General features: G+C 31.2%; 1 protein-coding gene across 1 annotated transcript in view; it reads left to right on the top strand.

The window, feature by feature from the left end:
• LOC119606485 (furin-like protease 2) overlaps positions 1-24,442 on the top strand; it is a 109,114-nt gene that overhangs the window by 17,018 nt on the left and 67,654 nt on the right. Inside the window, 3 exon segments of the mRNA XM_037960012.1 lie at positions 12,245-12,349; positions 12,434-12,688; positions 19,854-19,988. Of these exon segments, the coding sequence (XP_037815940.1) occupies positions 12,245-12,349; positions 12,434-12,688; positions 19,854-19,988 (495 nt within the window).

The following is a 24,442-nucleotide window of genomic DNA, read 5'->3' as shown; positions in this document are numbered from 1 at the left end:
TAGAGTAGTCTACAGTCCAGACTATAGAGTAGTCTATAGTCCAGACTATAGAGTAGTTTGTAGACCAGACTATAGAGTAGTCTATAGTCCAGACTATAGAGTAATCTGTAGACCAGACTATGGAGTAGTCTTTACTCCAGACTATAGAGTATTCCATAAGCCAGACTGTAGATTAGTCACAGACCAGGCTATAGAGTAGTCTATACTCCAAACGATAGAGTAGTCTATAGTCAAGACTATAGAGTAGGCTATAGTACAGACTTTATAGTAGTCTATAGTCCAAACTATAGAGTAGTCTATAGTCCAGACTATAGAGTAGTCTATAGTCCAGAGTATAGAGTGGTCTATACTCCATGTAGTCTATAGTCAAGACTATAGAGTAGCCTCTAGTCAAGACTATAGAGTAGGCTATATTCCAGACTATAGAGTAGTCTATAGTCCAGACTATAGAGTAGAGTGGACTATAGACTACTCTATAGTCTGGACTATAGACTACTCTATAGTCTGGACTATAGATTACTCTATAGTCTGAACTATGGAGTAGTTTATAGTCCAGACTATAGAGTAGTATATAGTCCAGACTATAGAGTACTCTATAGTCCAGACCATAGAGTAGTCTATAGGCCAGACTGTAGAGTAGTCTATAGGCCAGACTGTAGAGTAGTCTATAGGCCAGACTGTAGAGTAGTCTTTATTCAAGACTATAGAGTAGTCTATAGTCCAGACTATAGAGTAATCTATAGTCCAGACTATAGAGTAGTCTATAGTCCAGACTAGAGAGTAGTCTATAGTCCAGACTAGAGAGTAGTCTATAGTCCAGACTAGAGAGTAGTCTATAGTCCAGACTAGAGAGTAGTCTATAGTCCAGCCTATAGAGTAGTCTATAGTCCAGACTAGAGAGTAGTCTATAGTCCAGACTATAGAGTAGTCTATAGTCCAGACTATAGAGTAGTCTATAGTCTGGACTATAGAGTAGTCTATAGTCCAGACTATAGAGTAGTCTATAGTCCAGACTATAGAGTAGTCTCAAGTCCAGACTATAGAGTAGTCTAAAGTCCAGACTATAGAGTATTCTATAATCCAGACTATAGAGTACTCTATAGTCCTGACTATTGTGGTATTTACTTATTTGGTTTTCTTTTGCTTAAAACCTCATTGAAATATTTATATACATTTAAAGTTTTTTGGTTTAAGCTTTTCACAATAATAACCATTAAGACTTTTTAGGAAATAATTTTTTTTAAAAAATTGTAATCAAATAACAAAATGTTCTTAGAATAGTTTTGCTTGAATTGTTTAAATATTTAAAAAAAAAAGAGTTGTGTTTATTAAGAAGTCCTGTATGTTAAAACCAAATATTTGTCTGTAAATAAATATTTCAGAAATTTACATACTACAAACAGACACTATTTTTACCAGAGAAAGTCGACTTTATGACACTGCTATTTCAAGGCATTCGATTTTCCCTGTAAAACCTTGCTAAAGGACCAATTAGTTCTAAGTTTTACTTGAAATTTTAACTTGATTGAAAATGTTCTTTTAATTTAAACCAATAGTTAGTCAATCTTCAATACAACTTTAAGTTTGCTTTAACTACAGCAAAAATACTTAAAGTTCTAAAGTTTACACAGCAGCAAAATGTAATATTTTTGGAAAAAACACAAAAACATACAAAAGAATCTATGTTGCATATATATCCATACATACGTATGTATGTATGTATGTGTAAGCAAAGATATTTGAACGAGTAGAGTTTATAGTATTTTTCATAGCATACTTTTCGGTTTTGCATGCAGCACACGTAAACAAATATTGTGCAAACATATACAAATAAACAATTCACAGAGAACACATAAACACACAAACTTTCCTACAAATACTTACAAACTGTTGAATAAATACTCAAATATCTTTCATTGCAAATATTTCCTTCTTAGAACCCTGACAGAGATATACTTTCATTTGTATTTAGTTTTCTCTAGTACTTTAAAAATATTTTAGCCTTGTTCCTGCTGATGTATTTACATACGAAGAACACATAGCAACAAATATACATTCATATATAGATATTTGTTGTTTACGTGTATTTCAAATAGCAAGAACAAAAATTGAAAAAGAGAAAATCTTTGTATATTTGCCCAAAAAGAATTTTATTGTTCAGTGTATAAAATTAGAGGTAATGTGTATATAGTACTATTTCAACAGAAATTATTGGTACTACATTTGCTGCTATAGAAACGTGGGTTTTCTAAAAGAAGCAAGTACTTTTTAAATTTAGTTTGTCTGCATTACCCAAAAAAACTTTGAGTCCCACCCTCCCAATATTCCCCGAAAAAATTAACAAAGTTGTTGCTAAAAATATACATTCTTTACAACAAAATATTTTTCCATTCAACAATTCTTCTTTGAAAATAAATATGAAAAAGAAAATGTTACAAGGATTTAAATGCATTTTTGCTATAGCGATAGCAAACACAGAATTTCAACAGAAAGCAAAAACTATTGCAAAATTTATTACCTCAAACACATGAGTTGAAATCAGCGGTACTAGTATTTACGATAAAATGAGGACTTCTTTTTTACATTGTCTACAGGTAGCAGAACTCTACACTAATATAAATTAATTACATACATATACATACAACAAATGTAACAGCAACTTGTAATGTTGCACAGAGAGAGAGAGAGAAAGTGCAGAAAAGCTTTTTATTAACATTCCCTTTGAAAAAAAAGTAAAATATCTTAACTTAATTAAAGCCAGAACAGCAGGTTTTTTCTTCACGAGAGTTGTGGAGGTACCATGCAGGCAATTGAATTTACCATTTGTGTTTTTTTCAAAGACTTTATAAAAACATGTAAAATAGAATTATTTTCCGCGAATTAATTACAAATGTCAGCTAAAAGAATGTGTGTAAAATAATTTATATTGAGGTAGAGAAGAATGTTTATGCAAAGTATTGTAAATGAAAGAAAATGCAGGAAAATATATACATAAATTCAAATTAAAATAACTAAGTAAAGTATGCTGGAGATATTCTTGTCAATTGTTAACAGCGGGTGGGTATGCAATTCTTTTTTACGTTTGAAATTCAATAAAAATCAAGAGATGATTTTTGTTCTTTTTACTTGTTACAAATTCAATACACATACAGCTTAGTTCTAGTTCAAGACTAGTTCAGATCTGGTTCATATCTAGTTTTGTACTAGTTCTGTTCAGTACTGTTCTGTTCTAGTTCTGTTCCGTTCTAGTTCAGTTCTAGTTCAGTTCTAGTTCAGTTCTAGTTCAGTTCTAGTTCAGTTCTAGTTCAGTTCTAGTTCAGTTCTAGTTCAGTTCTAGTTCAGTTCTAGTTCAGTTCTACTTCAGTTCTAGTTCAGTTCTAGTTCAGTTCTAGTTCAGTTCTAGTACAGTTCTAGTTCAGTTCTAGTTCAGTTCTAGTTCAGTTCTAGTTCAGTTCTAGTTCAGTTCTAGTTCAGTTCTAGTTCAGTTCTAGTTCAGTTCTAGTTCAGTTCTAGTTCAGTTCTAGTTCAGTTCTAGTTCAGTTCTAGTTCAGTTCTAGTTCAGTTCTAGTTCATTTCTAGTTCAGTTCTAGTTCAGTTCTAGTTCAGTTCTAGTTCAGTTCTAGTACAGTTCTAGTTCAGTTCTAGTTCAGTTCTAGTTCAGTTCTAGTTCAGTTCTAGTTCATTTCTAGTTCAGTTCTAGTTCAGTTCTAGTTCAGTTCTAGTTCAGTTCTAGTTCAGTTCTAGTTCAGTTCTAGTACAGTTCTAGTTCAGTTCTAGTTCAGTTCTAGTTCAGTTCTAGTTCAGTTCTAGTTCAGTTCTAGTTCAGTTCTAGTTCAGTTCTAGTTCAGTTCTAGTTCAGTTCTTGTTCAGTTCTAGTTCAGTTCTAGTTCAGTTCTAGTTCAGTTCTAGTTCAGTTCTAGTTCAGTTCTAGTTCAGTTCTAGTTCAGTTCTAGTTCAGTTCTAGTTCAGTTCTAGTTCAGTTCTAGTTCAGTTCTAGTTCAGTTCTTCTAGTTCAGTTCTAGTTCAGTTCTAGTTCAGTTCTAGTTCAGTTCTAGTTCAGTTCTAGTTCAGTTCTAGTTCAGTTCTAGTTCAGTTCTAGTTCAGTTCTAGTTCAGTTCTAGTTCAGTTAGTTCAGTCTAGTTCAGTTCTAGTTCAGTTCTAGTTCAGTTCTAGTTCAGTTCTAGTTCAGTTCTAGTTCAGTTCTAGTTCAGTTCTAGTTCAGTTCTAGTTCAGTTCTAGTTCAGTTCTAGTTCAGTTCTAGTTCAGTTCTAGTTCAGTTCTAGTTCAGTTCTAGTTCAGTTCTAGTTCAGTTCTAGTTCAGTTCTAGTTCAGTTTCTAGTTCAGTTCTAGTTCAGTTCTAGTTCAGTTCTAGTTCAGTTCTAGTTCAGTTCTAGTTCAGTTCTAGTTCAGTTCTAGTTCAGTTCTAGTTCAGTTCTAGTTCAGTTCTAGTTCAGTTCTAGTTCAGTTCTAGTTCAGTTCTAGTTCAGTTCTAGTTCAGTTCTAGTTCAGTTCTAGTTCAGTTCTAGTTCAGTTCTAGTTCAGTTCTAGTTCAGTTCTAGTTCAGTTCTAGTTCAGTTCTAGTTCAGTTCTAGTTCAGTTCTAGTTCAGTTCTAGTTCAGTTCTAGTTCAGTTCTAGTTCAGTTCTAGTTCAGTTCTAGTTCAGTTCTAGTTCAGTTCTAGTTCAGTTCTAGTTCAGTTCTAGTTCAGTTCTAGTTCAGTTCTAGTTCAGTTCTAGTTCAGTTCTAGTTCAGTTCTAGTTCAGTTCTAGTTCAGTTCTAGTTCAGTTCTAGTTCAGTTCTAGTTCAGTTCTAGTTCAGTTCTAGTTCAGTTCTAGTTCAGTTCTAGTTCAGTTCTAGTTCAGTTCTAGTTCAGTTCTAGTTCAGTTCTAGTTCAGTCTAGTTCAGTTCTAGTTCAGTTCTAGTTCAGTTCTAGTTCAGTTCTAGTTCAGTTCTAGTTCAGTTCTAGTTCAGTTCTAGTTCAGTTCTAGTTCAGTTCTAGTTCAGTTCTAGTTCAGTTCTAGTTCAGTTCTAGTTCAGTTCTAGTTCAGTTCTAGTTCAGTTCTAGTTCAGTTCTAGTTCAGTTCTAGTTCAGTTCTAGTTCAGTTCTAGTTCAGTTCTAGTTCAGTTCTAGTTCAGTTCTAGTTCAGTTCTAGTTCAGTTCTAGTCAGTTCTAGTTCAGTTCTAGTTCAGTTCTAGTTCAGTTCTAGTTCAGTTCTAGTTCAGTTCTAGTTCAGTTCTAGTTCAGTTCTAGTTCAGTTCTAGTTCAGTTCTAGTTCAGTTCTAGTTCAGTTCTAGTTCAGTTCTAGTTCAGTTCTAGTTCAGTTCTAGTTCAGTTCTAGTTCAGTTCTAGTTCAGTTCTAGTTCAGTTCTAGTTCAGTTCTCAGTTCAGTTCTAGTTCAGTTCTAGTTCAGTTCTAGTTCAGTTCTAGTTCAGTTCTAGTTCAGTTTCTAGTTCAGTTTCTAGTTCATCTCTAGTTCAGTTCTAGTTCAGTTCTAGTTCAGTTCTAGTTCAGTTCTAGTTCAGTTCTAGTTCAGTTCTAGTTCAGTTCTAGTTCAGTTCTAGTTCAGTTCTAGATTCAGTTCTAGTTCAGTTCTAGTTCAGTTCTAGTTCAGTTCTAGTTCAGTTCTAGTTCAGTTCTAGTTCAGTTCTAGTTCAGTTCTAGTTCAGTCTAGTTCAGTTCTAGTTCAGTTCTAGTTCAGTCATAGTTCAGTTCTAGTTCAGTTCTAGTTCAGTTCTAGTTCAGTTCTAGTCAGTTCTAGTTCAGTTCTAGTTCAGTTCTAGTTCAGTTCTAGTTCAGTTCTAGTTCAGTTCTAGTTCAGTTCTAGTTCAGTTCTAGTTCAGTTTCTAGTTCAGTTAGTTCAGTTCTAGTTCAGTTCTAGTTCAGTTCTAGTTCTAGTTCTAGTTCAGTTCTAGTTCAGTCTAGTTCAGTTCTAGTTCAGTTCTAGTTCAGTTCTAGTTCAGTTCTAGTTCAGTTCTAGTTCAGTTCTAGTTCAGTTCTAGTTCAGTTCTAGTTCAGTTCTAGTTCAGTTCTAGTTCAGTTCTAGTTCAGTTCTAGTTCAGTTCTAGTTCAGTTCTAGTTCAGTTCTAGTTCAGTTCTAGTCAGTTCTAGTTCAGTTCTAGTTCAGTTCTAGTTCAGTTCTAGTCCAGTTCTAGTTCAGTTCTAGTTCAGTTCTAGTTCTAGTTCAGTTCTAGTTCAGCTCTAGTTCAGTTCTAGTTCAGTTCTAGTTCAGCTCTAGTTCAGTTCTAGTTCAGTTCTAGTTCAGTTCTAGTTCAGTTCTAGTTCAGTTCTAGTTCAGTTCTAGTTCAGTTCTAGTTCAGTTCTAGTTCAGTTCTAGTTCTTGTTCAGTTCTAGTTCAGTTCTAGTTCAGTTCTAGTTCAGTTCTAGTTCAGTTCTAGTTCAGTTCTAGTTCAGTTCTAGTTCAGTTCTAGTTCAGTTCTAGTTCGGTTCTAGTTCAGTTCTAGTTCTTGTTGAGTTCTAGTTCAGTTCTAGTTCTGCTCTAGTTGTGCTCTAGTTCTGTTCTAGTTCAATTCTAGTTTTTTTATTTCTCATTATTAGCTTTAGAAAATATCATCGTTTCCAATAAACATACCACTTAATTTGTAATTCAATACACGTTTGAATAATAAATAAATACAATAAATAAAAATTAAATAAATATATTTCTGTTAAAAATTCGACAAAAAGGAAAACAAAAAATAAGTAGATACAAATCTTTCAAAAATGTTGTAAGATTTTTAAACAAGATTTGAAGATTTCATTTTATTTGGTTTGTCGTTTTTATTTCCACCAATACATACTAATGCGAAGTTTTGTAAAGATCGAAGTCACATACATACAAAAAAAAAAAAATAACTAAAACTAGTTTCTTTTTTCAGAAAATTTACGCATTTCCCGTTTCTTTTTTGCCATATTTTTAAAATAGACAAAGTTTTTTTGGTTGATTTTCCTCTTTGCAAATCTCTTAAGATTTTAGCACACATTTGTATTGACTTTGGAGCATATACCGGAAAAAAAAGAAAAATATTGTGGATGAAAATATGTTTAGAAAAAATTTTGCTTTAATTCGTTACTTTTTCGTTATGTACATACATATGTATGTGTTAAGAATACTGCTTTGTTAGTATTTGGTATTAAACTCAAAAAAAGAAAGAAAACTTGAAGAAAAAAATTCCCTTTAGAATTTGGTTTCTTTGGAAGTCGATGCTATAATAAAAGTGTCTGTGATTTGTTGGTGGCTTCAAATTTTAGCAATTGTATGTCTTTACCACTAACACTTTCTACTCCAACAACTTTTCCTTTGTTCGAAAAGAGGGTTGCTAAACCAATTTTAATACTCTAGTTATAACTTATTTTTAGTTAAAACTTGTTGTTGCATAGAAAAGCTTTTACTATATTGACCTTTTTTGACAGTATATCTCGAAATACATGCACAGCTATAAAAAAGCAAAGTAAATAGAATAAATACATAGTTAAGGTATTGATGTTTATATGTTTGAATTTAATATTTACTACTAAGTTTTATAAACTACTGTTGCTACTTAGAATAGTTGCGGACAGAGTATGCTAAAAATCGTTACTTAGTTTTGCTTGCCTTTGTCGTAACCCAGCAAACATTTTTTGTAGAAAAGAAAAGTTTCTGTTTAGTTTCCCTTAAGATATTCTTATCTAAGCAATTCTGCACACTTTTTCAAAAAAATGAAAAAAATTTTCAACTTTATTTTGTTGCATATTTTGCTGGGTTATCTTTCCACCCTCTGGTTTTTACCAAACAGTTTTAAAAACACTCCTTCTTTTCCTCTTCTATGACAGTGAAATTAAGTAGCAGTGGAAGGCAAAGAATAAAACTAAAGACAAGTTGCAGTCAAAACTTTGCAGTTGTTAAGGGAATTTTGTTGTGTGTAAAACTTTAGCTTTGAAATCTTCTTTAGTCTTTCGCTCTCTTAATCAATAAGATTTTCTGGTATTTTCAGTTAAGTTATAAAGACATTTTTCTTATTTCTGTTTTTTTTTTTTTTTTTTGTCGTATTTTCTTGTTTTTTTTTCCTTCTTCGAGATAAACGTATAACATGTACAGCTTAAAAAAAGATTTTTAAGAGAGTTATTTTCTGTGTTAAAAGCCACAGAAACAAACTTAATTTGCTTTAATTCAAATATCATTTTGTGGTAAAAGTAAAAATAATATTTACATGTATTTAAAAAAACTAAGGATTTTGCCATCAAGATAACTGACTGGCAGTTACGTTAAAAAGACCAGAGGTTTTGAGTGGGCAATCCTGATTGATAGCCAAATATTAATGTAAGCTTTTGTATAAATATTCCAAAATTTGTTTAACTGCTGGTAAGTTACTGGAAATAAAACTGGCAAAATATCTTCTTTACATAAAAAGCTTTTGTAAAATAATTTTGAGTCTTTTTATAAAAACTTTTTTTCTTAAAAAGCTATGATATTTTTATGAAAAGGTTTTATTTTTATAGAAAGGACTTTTAAAAAACGAATATAAGAGCTTTTTAACAAAAAAAATTATGAAAGCTTTTTTATATTTTTGAAACAAAAAGTATTGTTTACTAAAAAGTAGCTTGCAGTAGGAAAAACACTTTTAAATAAGATTAACAAATGAAAAGCTTTTATATAAAACGAGCTTTTTTACGATTAAAAAAAACAAACATTTATACATTTTTATGAAAAATATTTTTTTCACAAAAATTAGGCTTTTGTACAAAAATTAAACTTTTTTACAAAATTAAACTTTTTTACAAAAATTAAACTTTTTTACAAAAATTAAACTTTTTTACAAAAATTAAGATTTTTTACAAAAATTAAGGTTTTTACAAAAATTAAGTTTTTTTTTACAAAAATTATGCTTTTTTTTACAAAAATTAAGCTTTTTTACAAAAATTAAGCTTTATTTACAACAACATATTTTTTTACAAAAGTAAGCTTTTTTCCACATTTTTAGAAGAAAATAAGCTTTTTTATAAAACGATAAGTTTTACTTTCAAAAATAATGCTTTTATTGAAAATAAGTTTTTTGAATTTTAATTTTTTAGCAGAAAAACCTGTGAAAAAGCTTTTAAAAAAAACTTAACAAAAGAAGAGCTTTTAAGAAGAAATAAGCGTATAAGAATCCTTTTTCAACAGAAATATTTCTTAAGAAAGTAAGTTTTCTTACAACTTTTTTTTACAAAAAAACAGAAGCTTATTTCGCAAAAATTAAGCTTTTTTACAAAAATTAAACGTTTTTACAAAAATTAAACTTTTTTTACAAAAATTAAACTTTTTTACAAAAATTAAGCCTTTTTGCAAAAATATATTTTTTTACAAAATTTACACTTTTTACAACAGCATGTATTTTTTGACAAAAGTAAGCTTTTTTCCAGAAAAATAACCATTTTAAAAGAAAATAACCTTTTTTTTAAAACAATAAGTTTTGCTTTCAAAAAAAAAAAAAAACTTAGCAAAAGTAGAGCTTTTAAGAAAAAATAAACGCATGGAAAAAATTGTCCTACGACAATAATCCTTTTTCAACAGAAAAGCTTTCCTATAAAAATAAGTTGTCTTACAAATGTTTTTACCAAACCGAAAGAAGCTTTTTACAGAAACAGAAACTTAATTAAAATAAATAAGGTTTTGCACAAATAATATGATTTATATATGATATTTCTTAAACAAAAATTAGTTCGTTTATACTAAAAAGCTTTTTTTATTTCAATTTTAAAGGAAAAAAACTGTGAAAAAGCTTTATAAAATAGCTTAAGCTGTTATTTAAACTAAACTTTAAATAATTTTTTATATAAAAAACATTATTTTTACAAAAAAGAAAAAAAACAAAGCTTTTTAAAAGAAGAGAAAGCTTTGTTAAAAGAACTTATTTTTTTTTAGAAATAAGATGCCAAAAAAGTACTTTTTTGCAAAGAAAAGCTTTTTCTTAAAAAATAGAAATAATATTTTTCACAAAAAAAAAAAAAAACAATTTCACAACTTTATAGCAAAAAAGCTTCTTTTACAGAAAAAGCTTTTTGAAACAAAAAAGAGCTTTTTTGATTCTTATTGTTTAAATCGGCATGATTTTTTAATAGTAAATAAATTTATTCCATAGACATTTTTGTAAAGCTTAACAAAAAGAGCTTTTATAAAAAAGCTTTTCCATAAAAGCTTTTTTTCAAAAAAAAAAAAAAAATTCACAAGAAAACCTTACTTACAATTCCCTTTTTTCAATATACACTTCTCCTGCTTCAGTAAAAAGGAAGTTTTAAAATTTTTATAAGAAATTTTTTTTTTTCAATATTTGCGATTGATTATTGATTGTTAAATCTTTAAAGTTGTTTTTTTATTAATTTAACTCTAGAACAAATTGCTATACTAAATTCAATCACTAATAAAAACATAAATAAATTGATTTAAAAAATGAACATGTTGGTTGACGGAAATAAAATATATGTATAAAGATTTTTATATAACATTTCCCTCTCTCAGTGTTTCCGCTCAAAGAAAAAAATCAAAAAAAAAAAGTAAAATAAACTACATGCTAGCAAAAAAGAAAATGAGAAAACAAGTAAGAAATTGTAGTCGGGCCAGGCCGACCATATAATACCCTACACCTGTTACAAAAATAAAATGTGATTTAGTTTTCATAATAAAGCATTTAAATTGAATTGTATGTTGCCTCAGATATACTTATGCCATTTATTGTTGAATAAAATTGTGGACATTTAAGTCAAATTTTGAAGGGGGCTTTGTATAGGAGCTATGGCCAAATGAGACCCTATAATTATAAAATTCATGAGGGTCATCAAGGCTAGTATAGAACTTGATTATACAGCTTTTTGTCGAAATACGAGTATATTAAACATAATTATGAACTTAAGAGCCCTATTCGGCGGGTTCGGTTGTATGGGGGCTAGGTAAAATAATGGTGGGAACATAACCATTTTCAATGGGCTTCGTCTCCGGTATCATAGAAGATCGTGTGCCAAATTTCAGTGAATTATCTGTAGTTTGATTACAAAGTTTAAAAGCAGTATTCGGGGGTTAAGTTGTATGGGGGCTAGGTAAAATAATGGACCGATCTTAACCATTTTCAATAGGCTTCGTCCCTGTGACAATAGAAGATCATGTAACAAATTTCATTGAATTGTCTTCAAAATAGCTACCTGTAGTTTGATTACAAGGTTTAGATGGACAGACGGACGGACGGACAGACGGACGGACATAGCTAAATCGAGTCAGAAAGTGATTATAAGCCGATTGGTATACTTGGGTATAGGACCAATATTATTGCACATCAGCACAAACCCAATATACCCTCCCCAATAAAGTGGTGTAGGGTATAAAAAATCCTGTTGAAACAGAAAAATTCTCATTAAATTTTTAAGAAAATAATTCTTTAAATTTTTATGGTCTACATTTTCTATCAAGGGTTTCAAAACAATTTTATGTTTTTTTCGAACCACAATTGCTTTCAGCTTTATTATTACTTTTTTTGTTATTGTTCACAGTAATATTTACCTGATGACATTTTTAACAATTTAATTAACTTTTTTGTTGTTGCTGTTGTCGTTACATAATGTTGTTTACTTGTGGCTGGGTCAGTTTTTCTTGAAATTCATTTTATATTTTTTGTTAAAAGTGTAAGTATTAGGTATGTTTTACAATCATATTTTGTAAGTTTTCATTTAATTTGAAATTGATTTTCTTACATACATTCTTTCCATGTTCTAGCTATAAATTCTTCTTGGCAATAATTATAACTTAATTAAAAAGGAAATTATATAAAAAGAAAATAGATAAGGAAATCGAAGAGCAGGAAATTGTAAAATATCGTGAAGAAAGTATAGCATACTTTGAGGTTGTTTTTTTTTTTACTTATTTTAGGAATTTTTTCGTTTAATTGTTTTAGCAAAAATAATTAAAAACAAATGAAAATGTTTGTTAATATAATAATAGAAATTTTAAATAGAAACCTTAAATATTTCAAATATTGGGTCAAAAAAAGGACAGATTTACAATATGTTTTGTGTATCATTTCAGTAAATCATTTTAATTAAAAATATATTAATATAGGTTTTCCTTATTGCTGGAAAATATATGTATTTCTATTATCTAAATAAAGTCCTTTGTGAGATTTTTCTTTAAATATTGCATACTTTTAGGTTAACATAATTTATAACTTAAATATAAAGCATATTGTTAGAGTATTTTTCTAAACATTTTAATATAAATTTATTTTCCTTTAATAACTTACAGATTGGTTCTCTACAAGACTACTATTTATTCCATCATAAACGCATCTCAAAACGTTCCCTAAGAACTAGTGATGAACACCATAGCGCCTTAAATGCTGAACCTGAAGTAAGTCTTCTTAACATTTCTTACAATATTTTAAAAACATTCAACAATTTCAAATATTTATTTTTAAAACCCCTCCCCCTACAGGTTAGATGGTTAGAACAGCAACATGAAAAAATCCGCCAGAAACGTGATGGCTCCTTTAGCAGTATAGCCGGCTATAGTCCCTACGATGTTGTACGTCCCTCGACTGGTTTTGGCAGTATGCCCACTACACGTTTATCATATCATCCCACCTCGGTGTATCGTCCGTTAGTACCGCGGGCACCACGCATACAATACCGTGATGCCGGACCACACAATATCTTTCCCGATCCCTTGTTCAAGGAACAATGGTACTTGGTGAGTAAAGTATGTGTAAGATTTGATTTCTATCATTTTTGTTTGCTATCGTAGAAGAAGAAAAACGCACAAATTTAAAATATAGAAAAATATGCAAAACAGAAAATTAAAGGGTTGGCAATGGAATTCCTTAACACCATAGTGGTAAAATGTTATAAAACTGTTAATACACGGTATGCTTTTTGAAATAGAAATAACTATAATTATAATATAAATAGTAAGAACTAATACTTTTAAAGGTCTTCTTTTAATAATTTGATAACTATTAAAAAACGTACACAAATTATAATATTTATTTTAATAATCCTGAAATTAATAAAATAGTAAAATCAAATAGTTAATATGGAAAACTAATCGAAAATTAACAAACTATAGGTGTTACAGCAAATCCCTTAACATATGCAACACATAGATATATTTTATCTTAAATGTATACTTTACAGTTCCAGTTCAGTTCTAGTTCAGTTCTAATTCAGTTCTAGTTCAGTTCTAGTTCTAGTTCAGTTCTAGTTCAGTTCTAGTTCAGTTCTAGTTCAGTTCTAGTTCAATTCTAGTTCAGTTCTAGTTCAGTTCTAGTTCAGTTCTAGTTCAGTTCTAGTTCAGTTCTAGTTCAGTTCTAGTTCAGTTCTAGTTCAGTTCTAGTTCAGTTCTAGTTCAGTTCTAGTTCAGTTCTAGTTCAGTTCTAGTTCAGTTCTAGTTCAGTTCTAGTTCAGTTCTAGTTCAGTTCTAGTTCAGTTCTAGTTCAGTTCTAGTTCAGTTCTAGTTCAGTTCTAGTTCAGTTTCTAGTTCAGTTCTAGTTCAGTTCTAGTTCAGTTCTAGTTCAGTTCTAGTTCAGTTCTAGTTCAGTTCTAGTTCAGTTCTAGTTCAGTTCTAGTTCAGTTCTAGTTCAGTTCTAGTTCAGTTCTAGTTCAGTTCTAGTTCAGTTCTAGTTCAGTCTAGTCAGTTCTAGTTCAGTTCTAGTTCAGTTCTAGTTCAGTTCTAGTTCAGTTCTAGTTCAGTTCTAGTTCAGTTCTAGTTCAGTTCTAGTTCAGTTCTAGTTCAGTTCTAGTTCAGTTCTAGTTCAGTTCTAGTTCAGTTCTAGTTCAGTTCTAGTTCAGTTCTAGTTCAGTTCTAGTTCAGTTCTAGTTCAGTTCTAGTTCAGTTCTAGTTCAGTTCTAGTTCAGTTCAGTTCTAGTTCAGTTCTAGTTCAGTTCTAGTTCAGTTCTAGTTCAGTTCTAGTTCAGTTCTAGTTCAGTTCTAGTTCAGTTCTAGTTCAGTTTTAGTTCAGTTCTAGTTCAGTTCTAGTTCAGATCTAGTTCAGTTCTAGTTCAGTTCTAGTTCAGTTCTAGTTCAGTTCTAGTTCAGTTCTAGTTCAGTTCTAGTTCTGTTCTAGTTCGTTCTAGTTCAGTTCTAGTTCAGTTCTAGTTCTAGTTCAGTTCTGGTTCAGTTCTAGTTCAGTTCTAGTTCAGTTCTAGTTCAGTTCTACTTCAGTTCTAGTTCAGTTCTAGTTCAGTTCTAGTTCAGTTCTAGTTCAGTTCTAGTTCAGTTCTAGTTCAGTTCTAGTTCAGTTCTAGTTCAGTTCTAGTTCAGTTCTAGTTCAGTTCTAGATCAGTTCTAGTTCAGTTCTAGATCAGTTCTAGTTCAGTTCTAGTTCAGTTCTAGTTCAGTTCTAGTTCAGTTCTAGTTCAGTTCTAGTTCAGTTCTAGTTCAGTTCTAGTTCAGTTCTAGTTCAGTTCTAGTTCAGTTCTAGTTCAGTTCTAGTTCAGTTCTAGTTTAGTTCTAGTTTAGTTCTAGTTCAGTTCTAGTTCAGTTCTAGTTCAGTTCTAGTTCAGTTCTAGTTCAGTTCTAGTTCAGTTCTAGTTCAGTTCTAGTTCAGTTCTAGTTCAGTTCTAGTTCTAGTTCAGTTCTAGTTCAGTTCTAGTTCAGTTCTAGTTCAGTTCTAGTTCAGTTCTAGTTCAGTTCTAGTTCAGTTCTAGTTCAGTTCTAGTTCAGTTCTAGTTCAGTTCTAGTTCAGTTCTAGTTCTGTTCTAGTTCTGTTCTAGTTCAGTTCTAGATCAGTTCTAGTTCAGTTCTAGTTCAGTTCTAGTTCAGTTCTAGTTCTGTTCAAGTTCTGTTCTAGTTCTGTTCTAGTGCTGTTCTAGTGCTGTTCTAGTGCTGTTCTAGTGCTGTTCTAGTGCTGTTCTAGTTCTGTTCTAGTTCTGTTCTAGTTCTGTTCTAGTTCTGTTCTAGTTCTGTTCTAGTTCTGTTCTTGTTCTGTTCTAGTTCTGTTCTAGTTCTGTTCTAGTTCTGTTCTAGTTCTGTTCTAGTTCTGTTCTAGTTCTGTTCTAGTTCTGTTCTAGTTCTGTTCTAGTTCTGTTCTAGTTCTGTTCTAGTTCTGTTCTAGTTCTGTTCTAGTTCTGTTCTAGTTCTGTTCTAGTTCTGTTCTAGTTCTGTTCTAGTTCTGTTCTAGTTCTGTTCAAGTTCTGTTCTAGTTCTGTTCTAGTTCTGTTCTAGTGCTGTTCTAGTTCTGTTCTAGTTCTGTTCTAGTTCTGTTCTAGTTCTGTTCTAGTTCTGTTCTAGTTCTGTTCTAGTTCTGTTCTAGTTCTAGTTCTAGTTCTGTTCTGTTCTTTTCTGTTCTAGTTCTAGTTCTGTTCTGTTCTAGTTCTAGTTCTAGTTCTGTTCTGTTCTGTTCTGTTCTAGTTCTAGTTCTGTTCTAGTTCTGTTCTAGTTCTGTTCTGGTTCTGTTCTAGTTCTGTTCTAGTTCTGTTCTAGTTCTGTTCTAGTTCTGTTCTAGTTCTGTTCTAGTTCTGTTCTACTTCTGTTCTAGTTCTGTTCTAGTTCTGTTGTAGTTCTGTTCTTAGTTCTGTTCTAGTTCTGTTCTAGTTCTGTTCTAGTTCTGTTCTAGTTCTGTTCTAGTTCTGTTCTAGTTCTGTTCTAGTTCTGTTCTAGTTCTGTTCTAGTTCTGTTCTAGTTCTGTTCTAGTTCTGTTCTAGTTCTGTTCTAGTTCTGTTCTAGTTCTGTTCTAGTTCTGTTCTAGTTCTGTTCTAGTTTAGTTCTGTTCTAGTTCTGTTCTAGTTCTGTTCTAGTTCTTTCTAGTTCTTTTCTAGTTCTGTTCTAGTTCTGTTCTAGTTCTGTTCTAGTTCTGTTCTAGTTCTGTTCTAGTTCTGTTCTAGTTCTGTTCTAGTTCTGTTCTACTTCTGTTCTAGTTCTGTTCTAGATCTGTTCTAGATCTGTTCTAGTTCTGTTCTAGTTCTGTTCTAGTTCTGTTCTAGTTCTGTTCTATTTCTGTTCTAGTTCTCTTCTAGTTCTGTTCTAGTTTTGTTCTAGATCTGTTCTAGTTTTGTTCTAGTTCTGTTCTAGTTTCTTTTCTAGTTCTGTTCTAGTTCTGTTCTAGTTCTGTTCTAGTTCTGTTCTAGTTCTGTTCTAGTTCTGTTCTACTTCTGTTCTAGTTCTGTTCTAGATCTGTTCTAGATCTTAGTTCTTTCTAGTTCTGTTCTAGTTCTGTTCTAGTCTGTTCTAGTTCTGTTCTATGTTCTGTTCTAGTTCTGTTCTAGTTCTGTTCTAGTTCTGTTCTAGTTCTGTTCTAGTTCTGTTCTAGATTCTGTTCTAGATCTGTTCTAGTTCTGTTCTAGTTCTGTTCTAGTTCTGTTCTAGTTCTGTTCTAGTTCTGTTCTAGTTTCTAGTTCTGTTCTAGTTCTCTTCTAGTTCTGTTCTAGTTTTGTTCTAGATCTGTTCTAGTTTTGTTCTAGTTCTGTTCTAGTTCTGTTCTAGTTCTGTTCTAGTTATGGTCGAGTTATACGTCAGTCCTCTTTACAAAATCGAGAATGAAATAGCAAATACAAGTAATTAAATTTGACTACACATCTTAAGAAAATTAAATATCTGGTCTGTCTCTGCTTGTATTTGTCTCAGCTGTCTGTCTCTATTATTTAGTTTATATGTCAAATGCAAAATAACAATTGAACATTTCTATTTTTCATACGTATGTATGTACGTATTTTTTTTCTAAAATAATGTTTTACCAATTGTTGTTTTTGTTAAATTTTGAAAAACATATTAACATTTTTATATGCAACTCACATTCAGACCCACACACAGAAATGTACCAAAAACACATTTGTAATTCATTTGAAGTTTTTTTGATTTTCTTCAGCACTTTAGTAAAATATTTAACAAGAAAATTTCATTTCGAAAACCACAGACTACATGCTGGTAACAAGACCACATAATATGTATTTACTACATACCTATGTATGTGTATGTATTTAAGTATAACATTACATACATATGTACATAACTATGTACTTAAAATTCTACAAATACAAAAAAGTTGGTACATCTACACAAATAGAAGTACAAACTTACATATAGTTAGTTATAACTCTCGTTTAATATATTGATTATATTAATTTTTAATATATTGATTAATTATATTGATTAAATATACATTTAAAGGAATATAAAGGAATCTAAGAATAATATGTGTACTTTAGATTGCTTTTAGAATCCGTTTTTGTCTTATAATTTTTATATAATTTCAGTTACTAGTGGTTACTTTCATCAATATAAAATAAAACTCGTACTCTAAAATTGATTATCAAGACTCACAAACAATCGTTGGCCTTTCCATTTTTCTTCGTTATATGTATATTTTAACTTCCATTTTGTCCTTAAACTTCCAACATAAAAAGGAACTGCAAAAAAATTTTAGGACATATGTGGTGCCTTTATTATGTAAATCATAAATTAGTCAAAGCAGACTTACTTCTTATTATACTCACATTTTTATAGTCAAGCATATTTTTGTCTTCTTGTTCTAGTACCCACTTAAAACTTTTAAGTTATTAAAAATCTTTTTCCTCTTTTGTATTAAGTATAGTAATACATTGCAGTCATAATACGATTGCATATTGAAAGTTGACTACCACAACTATAAAAGCATTATGTTTTTTATTAGTTTTTTTATCTGCATTCCCTGCAGGAAGTAATAAACAAATATAATCATATGCATTTACATTAGTATGCATTAGTAAACGAAGGATAATAACAAACTGATTAATAAACAAATGAAGTACAAAACAAATTTAAATTGTATTGTATTGTATTGTAATTTGCTTGTTACTTTAAAAAAGCTGTAGAAATATTTTGAAATCTATTTCATTTTCGACGAAAATAGTAGAACAGAATTAGAACTGGAACAGAACCATAACAGAGGCAGAACCGGAACAGAAAAAGAACAGAACCAGAACAGAACCAGAACAGAACAGAACCAGAACAGAACCAGAACAGAACCAGAACAGAACCAGAACAGAACCAGAACAGAACCAGAACAGAACTAGAACAGAACCAGAACAGAACCAGAACAGAACCAGAACAGAACCAGAACAGAACCAGAACAGAACCAGAACAGAGCCAGAACAGAACCATAACAGAACCAGAACAGAACCAGAACAGAACCAGAACAGAGCCAGAACAGAACCAGAACAGAACCAGAACAGAACCAGAACAGAACCAGAACAGAACCAGAACAGAACCAGAACAAACCAGAACAGAACCAGAACCAGAACAGAACCAGAACAGAACAGAACAGAAACCAGAACAGAACAGAACAGAACCAGAACAGAACCAGAACAGAACCAGAACAGACCCAGAACAGAACCAGAACAGAACCAGAACCAGAACAGACACCAGAACAGAACCAGAACCAGAACAGAACCAGAACAGAACCAGAATAGAACCAGAATAGAACCAGAACTAGAACAGAACTAGAACAGAACTAGAACAGAACTAGAACAGAACTAGAACAGAACTAGAACAGAACTAGAACAGAACTAGAACAGAACTAACAGAACAGAACTAGAACAGAACTAGAACAGAACTAGAACAGAACTAGAACCAGAACTAGAACAGAACTAGAACAGAACTAGAACAGAACTAGAACAGAACTAGAACAGAACTAGAACAGAACCTTAGAACAGAACTAGAACAGAACTAGAAACAGAACTAGAACAGAACTAGAACAGAACTAGAACACAGAACTAGAACAGAACTAGAACAGAACTAGAACCAGAACTAGGAACAGAACTAGAACAGAACTAGAACAGAACTAGAACAGAACTAGAACAGAACTAGAACAGAACTAGAACAGAACTAGAACAGAACTAGAACAGAACTAGAACAGAACTAGAACAGAACTAGAACAGAACTAGAACAGAACTAGAACAGAACTAGAACAGAACTAGAACAGAACTAGAACAGAACTAGAACAGAAGTAGAACAGAACTAGAACAGAATTAGAATAAAACTAGAACAGAACTAGAACAGAACTGAATACAAAATTTAACCTTTTTTAAATAATTTAAAAAAGTTCCTTTATAAATTTAATTCTTCTTTGAAACAAATTCTATCTTTCAATTACATTTTATCTCTTTTACAAAAGCCTTAACGTAAGCACTAGACTAAACATGTAATTAAAAAGAATTTCTGCGAAAATATTTATATTTACGCTAATTAACGTTTTGGCAAAGTGACACTAAGAATCGTGTACTTTGTAAACATTACAAAATTAAAAGAAAATAATAATATTTATTTACAAACAAAAAGCAAAACGAGAAGATGTATAAGAAAAAAGATGCTAAAAGGGATTGTTTTAGTTGTCTGTTTGATAACATTATTTACTAACGAACAATACTGCTGCTAACTGTAGTCACGGAAGATGCTACTACTGCTAGTGGTGTAAAGTAATTAAAAACGTATTAGTAAAAAAGCAACAATGATAGAAAGTAAAAAATCCAACTACAAGAACAACACAACTACACTAACAAACAGACACATACTAAAATATAAAAGGGTTTTTGTTACTTTAAAAATGTGTTTTTATAAAAGAATTATACTAAAAAACTAAAACTTTTTTACACATACATATAAGTAGTGACTTTAACAAATAAATTAGTTTTTAATTTATATATTTTACAAGTTTCTTTTACATATTCCCTCTCTAAATTTTCTCTTTTTTCTCCCCCTATTTTTCATACAATCAATTTAATTTATTAATGCATACACAACCACGTTGACGACAATGTTGGCCACTGGTAACGGTACTTCATACCACTCGTTCTTACTATGTGATGTTTGTCTATATTGTTGGCTCGCTCTCTTAACCGGATGTGCTCAATTATGTGTGTATTTATGAATGTAAACAAAACAGAATGGTGGCGCCAAAGATGGTTTGGACATGAATATTGGACCTGCTTGGCAAAAAGGTTATACCGGCAAGGGTGTAGTTGTTTCAATCTTGGACGATGGCATACAAACAAATCATCCTGACCTTGCTCAAAACTATGTAAGTTTTTATATACAAACATACATACATATATATATTTTTTTTTTGCAAATTTTTCTAGGAAATAGTTTCATTTATAATTTTTCTCCACGATGCAAAAACATGAAACAAATCTGAAAAACTAACACTAAGCTGTTAAATATAGTTTTCATAAGTAAAGGTAGTAAATTTATTCAGAAGAAAATTATCTTTAACGCAACAACAACAAAATGGAATCGTGGGGAGAAGAAGATAATTGAAAATAAATTGATAGTTATATCGCTCATTTACTACTCGTATAATCCAAAAAGACGTTTCGAGAAAAACAGATTTAAATCTTTTATGATATTTTACTATTTATAAAATAACCTTTTAAACTAATTATCAGAATTCAAATATAAAACCAAGAGTTTTTATTTTTTAAATATTTTTAAAATACATAAACTGAACTAGAACTGAACTAGAACTGAACTAGAACTGAACTAGAACTGAACTAGAACTGAACTAGAACTGAACTAGAACTGAACTAGAACTGAACTAGAACTGAACTAGAACGAACTAGAACTGAACTAGAACTGAACTAGAACTGAACTAGAACTGAACTAGAACTAGAACTGAACTAGAACTGAACTAGAACTGAACTAACTTGAACTAGAACTGAACTAGAACTGAACTAGAACTGAACTACTGAACAGAACTGAACTAGAACTGAACTAGAACTGAACTAGAACTGAACTAGAACTGAACTAGAACTGAACTAGAACTGAACTAGAACTGAACTAGGACTGAACTAGAACTGAACTAGAACTGAACTAGAACTGAACTAGAACTGAACTAGAACTGAACTAGAACTGAACTAGAACTGAACTAGAACTGAACTAGAACTGAACTAGAACTGAACTAGAACTGAACTAGAACTGAACTAGAACTGAACTAGAACTGAACTAGAACTGAACTAGAACTGAACTAGAACTGAACTAGAACTGAACTAGAACTGAACTAGAACTGAACTAGAACTGAACTAGAACTGAACTAGAACTGAACTAGAACTGAACTAGAACTGAACTAGAACTGAACTAGAACTGAACTAGAACTGAACTAGAACTGAACTAGAACTGAACTAGAACTAAACTAGAACTGAACTAGAACTGAACTAGAACTGAACTAGAACTGAACTAGAACTGAACTAGAACTGAACTAGAACTGAACTAGAACTGAACTAGAACTGAACTAGAACTGAACTAGAACTGAACTAGAACTGAACTAGAACTGAACTAGAACTGAACTAGAACTGAACTAGAACTGAACTAGAACTGAACCAGAACTAGAACTGAACTAGAACTGAACTAGAACTGAACTAGAACTAGAACTGAACTAGAACTGAACTAGAACTGAACTAGAACTAGAACTGAACTAGAACTGAACTAGAACTGAACTAGAACTGAACTAGAACTGAACTAGAACTGAACTAGAACTGAACTAGAACTGATCTAGAACTGAACTAGAACTGATCTAGAACTGAACTAGAACTGAACTAGAACTGAACTAGAACTGAACTAGAACTGAACTAGAACTGAACTAGAACTGAACTAGAACTGAACTAGAACTGAACTAGAACTGAACTAGAACTGAACTAGAACTGAACTAGAACTGAACTAGAACTGAACTAGAACTGAACTAGAACTGAACTAGAACTGAACTAGAAGAACTAGAACTAGAACTGAACTAGAACTGAACTAGAACTGAACTAGAACTGAACTAGAACTGAACTAGAACTGAACTAGAACTGAACTAGAACTGAACTAGAACTGAACTAGAAAGAACTAGAACTGAAACTAGAACTAGAACTGAACTAGAACTGAACTAGAAACTGAACTAGAACTGAACTAGAAACTGAACTAGAAACTAGAACTGAACTAGAACTGAACTAGAACTGAACTAGAACTGAACTAGAACTGAACTAGAACTGAACTAGAACTGAACTAGAACTGAACTAGAACTAAACTAGAACTGAACTAGAACTGAACTAGAACTGAACTAGAACTGAACTAGAACTGAACTAGAACTGAACTAGAACTGAAAACTAGAACTGAACTAGAACTGAACTAGAACTGAACTAGAACTGAACTAGAACTAGAACTGAACTAGAAAAACTGAACTAGAACTGAACTAGAACTGAACTAGAACTGAACTAGAAACTGAACTAGAACTGAACTAGAACTGAACTAGAACTGAACTAGAACTGAACTAGAACTGAACTAGAACTGAACTAGAACTGAACTAGAACTGAACTAGAACTGAACTAGAACTGAACTAGAACTGAACTAGAACTGAACTAGAACTGAACTAGAACTGAACTAGAACTGAACTAGAACTGAACTAGAACTGAACTAGAACTGAACTAGAACTGAACTAGAACTGAACTAGAACTGAACTAGAACTGAACTAGAACTGAACTAGAAAAACTGAACTAGAACTGAACTAGAACTGAACTAAAACTGAACTAAACTGAACTAGAACTGAACTAGAACTGAACTAGAACTGAACTAGAACTGAACTAGAACTGAACTAGAACTGAACTAGAACTGAACTAGAACTGAAAAGAACTAGAACTGAACTAGAACTGAACTAGAACTGAACTAGAACTGAACTAGAACTGAACTAGAAACTGAACTAGAACTGAACTAGAACTGAACTAGAACTGAACTAGAACTGAACTAGAACTGAACTAGAACTGAACTAGAACTGAACTAGAACTGAACTAAACTGAACTAGAACTGAACTAGAACTGAACTAGAACTGAACTAGAACTGAACTAGAACTGAACTAGAACTGAACTAGAACTGAACTAGAACTGAACTAGAACTGAACTAGAACTGAACTAGAACTGAACTAGAACTGAACTAGAACTGAACTAGAACTGAACTAGAACTGAAACTAGAACTGAACTAGAACTGAACTAGAACTGAACTAGAACTGAACTAGAACTGAACTAGAACTGAACTAGAAAAACTGAACTAGAACTGAACTAGAACTGAACTAGAACTGAACTAGAACTGAACTAGAACTGAACTAGAACTGAACTAGAACAACTGAACTAGAACTGAACTAGAACTGAACTAGAACTGAACTAGAACTGAACTAGAACTGAACTAGAAGTGAACTAGAACTGAACTAGAACTGAACTAGAACTGAACTAGAACTGAACTAGAATTGAACTTGAGCTGAACTAGAACTGATTAAGATTTGAACTTAAGTCTACACATTTTACACCTCACCCTCGCTTCGCAAAATCTTCATATACATATAAAACAAACCCAGAACATACATATTTAATTTAGCTACATTGAATTATTCGGTTATATAAAAAAGAAGAAAATTGATTTATTGCTTCTTTTGCTCTTCATATCCAAACACATTTCCCCATTTCAGCTTATTTCCATTTTTCTGTCACTTTTATCAAAGTGTATTTGCCAGTTCGATATATTTTCTTTTCGCCCGTCACGCCCTTGAAAATCAATGTTCTTCATTATTTGTTTACAAACTATGAAATTCCTATATCCTGCTGTGTCTGTCACATCCTTTCTCTACATACAGCTTTTGCTGCTGCCGCTGCTACGAATGTAGATAGCTTTTGAATTGTTGCAAATGAAACTTTTTCCTAATAAAAATTCGTATTTGTATATTGAGTTTTATTTTTGTTTCTTTTTTTAATCTAACAGACAGCATGATAACTTTATTTATAATGTAAATGTTGAATGTATTACACTAAGTCGGGAAGAAAGGATGTTGATGATTTGTTGCTGTTTACGTTATCTTTCTTTGTGTGTTTGCTATAGCTAAAAGGAGCTTTGTACAGTGGAGATGATAATGCATAAAGAGAAAAGTTGACAAATTTGCAAAAAAAAGTAGATGTTATTTCGGATTTTTATAAATAAAGACGAATTTTTTAAAAATAAGTTCTCAAATATTTCCTAAAAACAAACTAAAAAGTATTCTGTAAAAAATTTTTGGAAATTCTCTCATTTTATAGAACATTTTCAGAAAATTTCTAATTTCATAAAAAATTTTCGGATAATTTTACTTTTTATAAAAAATTTCTCTTTCTGTAAAAAATATTCGGAAAATTTTCGGAAAATTTCTCTTTCTTATAGAAAATTTTCGGAAAATTTCTCTTTCTTATAGAAAATTTTCGGAAAATTTCTCTTTCTTATAGAAAATTTTCGGAAAATTTCTCTTTCTTATAGAAAATTTTCGGAAATTTTTCTTTCTTATAGAAAATTTTCGGAAAATTTCTCTTTCTTATAGAAAATTTTCGGAAAATTTCTCTTTCCTATAGAAAATTTTCGGAAAATTTCTCTTTCCTATAGAAAATTTTCGGAAAATTTCTCTTTCTTATAGAAAATTTTCGGAAAATTTCTCTTTTTTATAGAAAATTTTCGAAAAATTTCTCTTTTTTATAGAAAATTTTCGAA

The sequence above is a fragment of the Lucilia sericata genome, unplaced genomic scaffold (assembly GCF_015586225.1).
Source record: "Lucilia sericata isolate MDLA Ls3-8-SP2 unplaced genomic scaffold, ASM1558622v1 Contig000592F_arrow, whole genome shotgun sequence".
NCBI lineage: Eukaryota > Metazoa > Arthropoda > Insecta > Diptera > Calliphoridae > Lucilia > Lucilia sericata.
The sequence above is the reverse complement of the archived record's forward strand: the minus strand, read 5'-3'. Positions and strand labels throughout refer to the sequence as shown.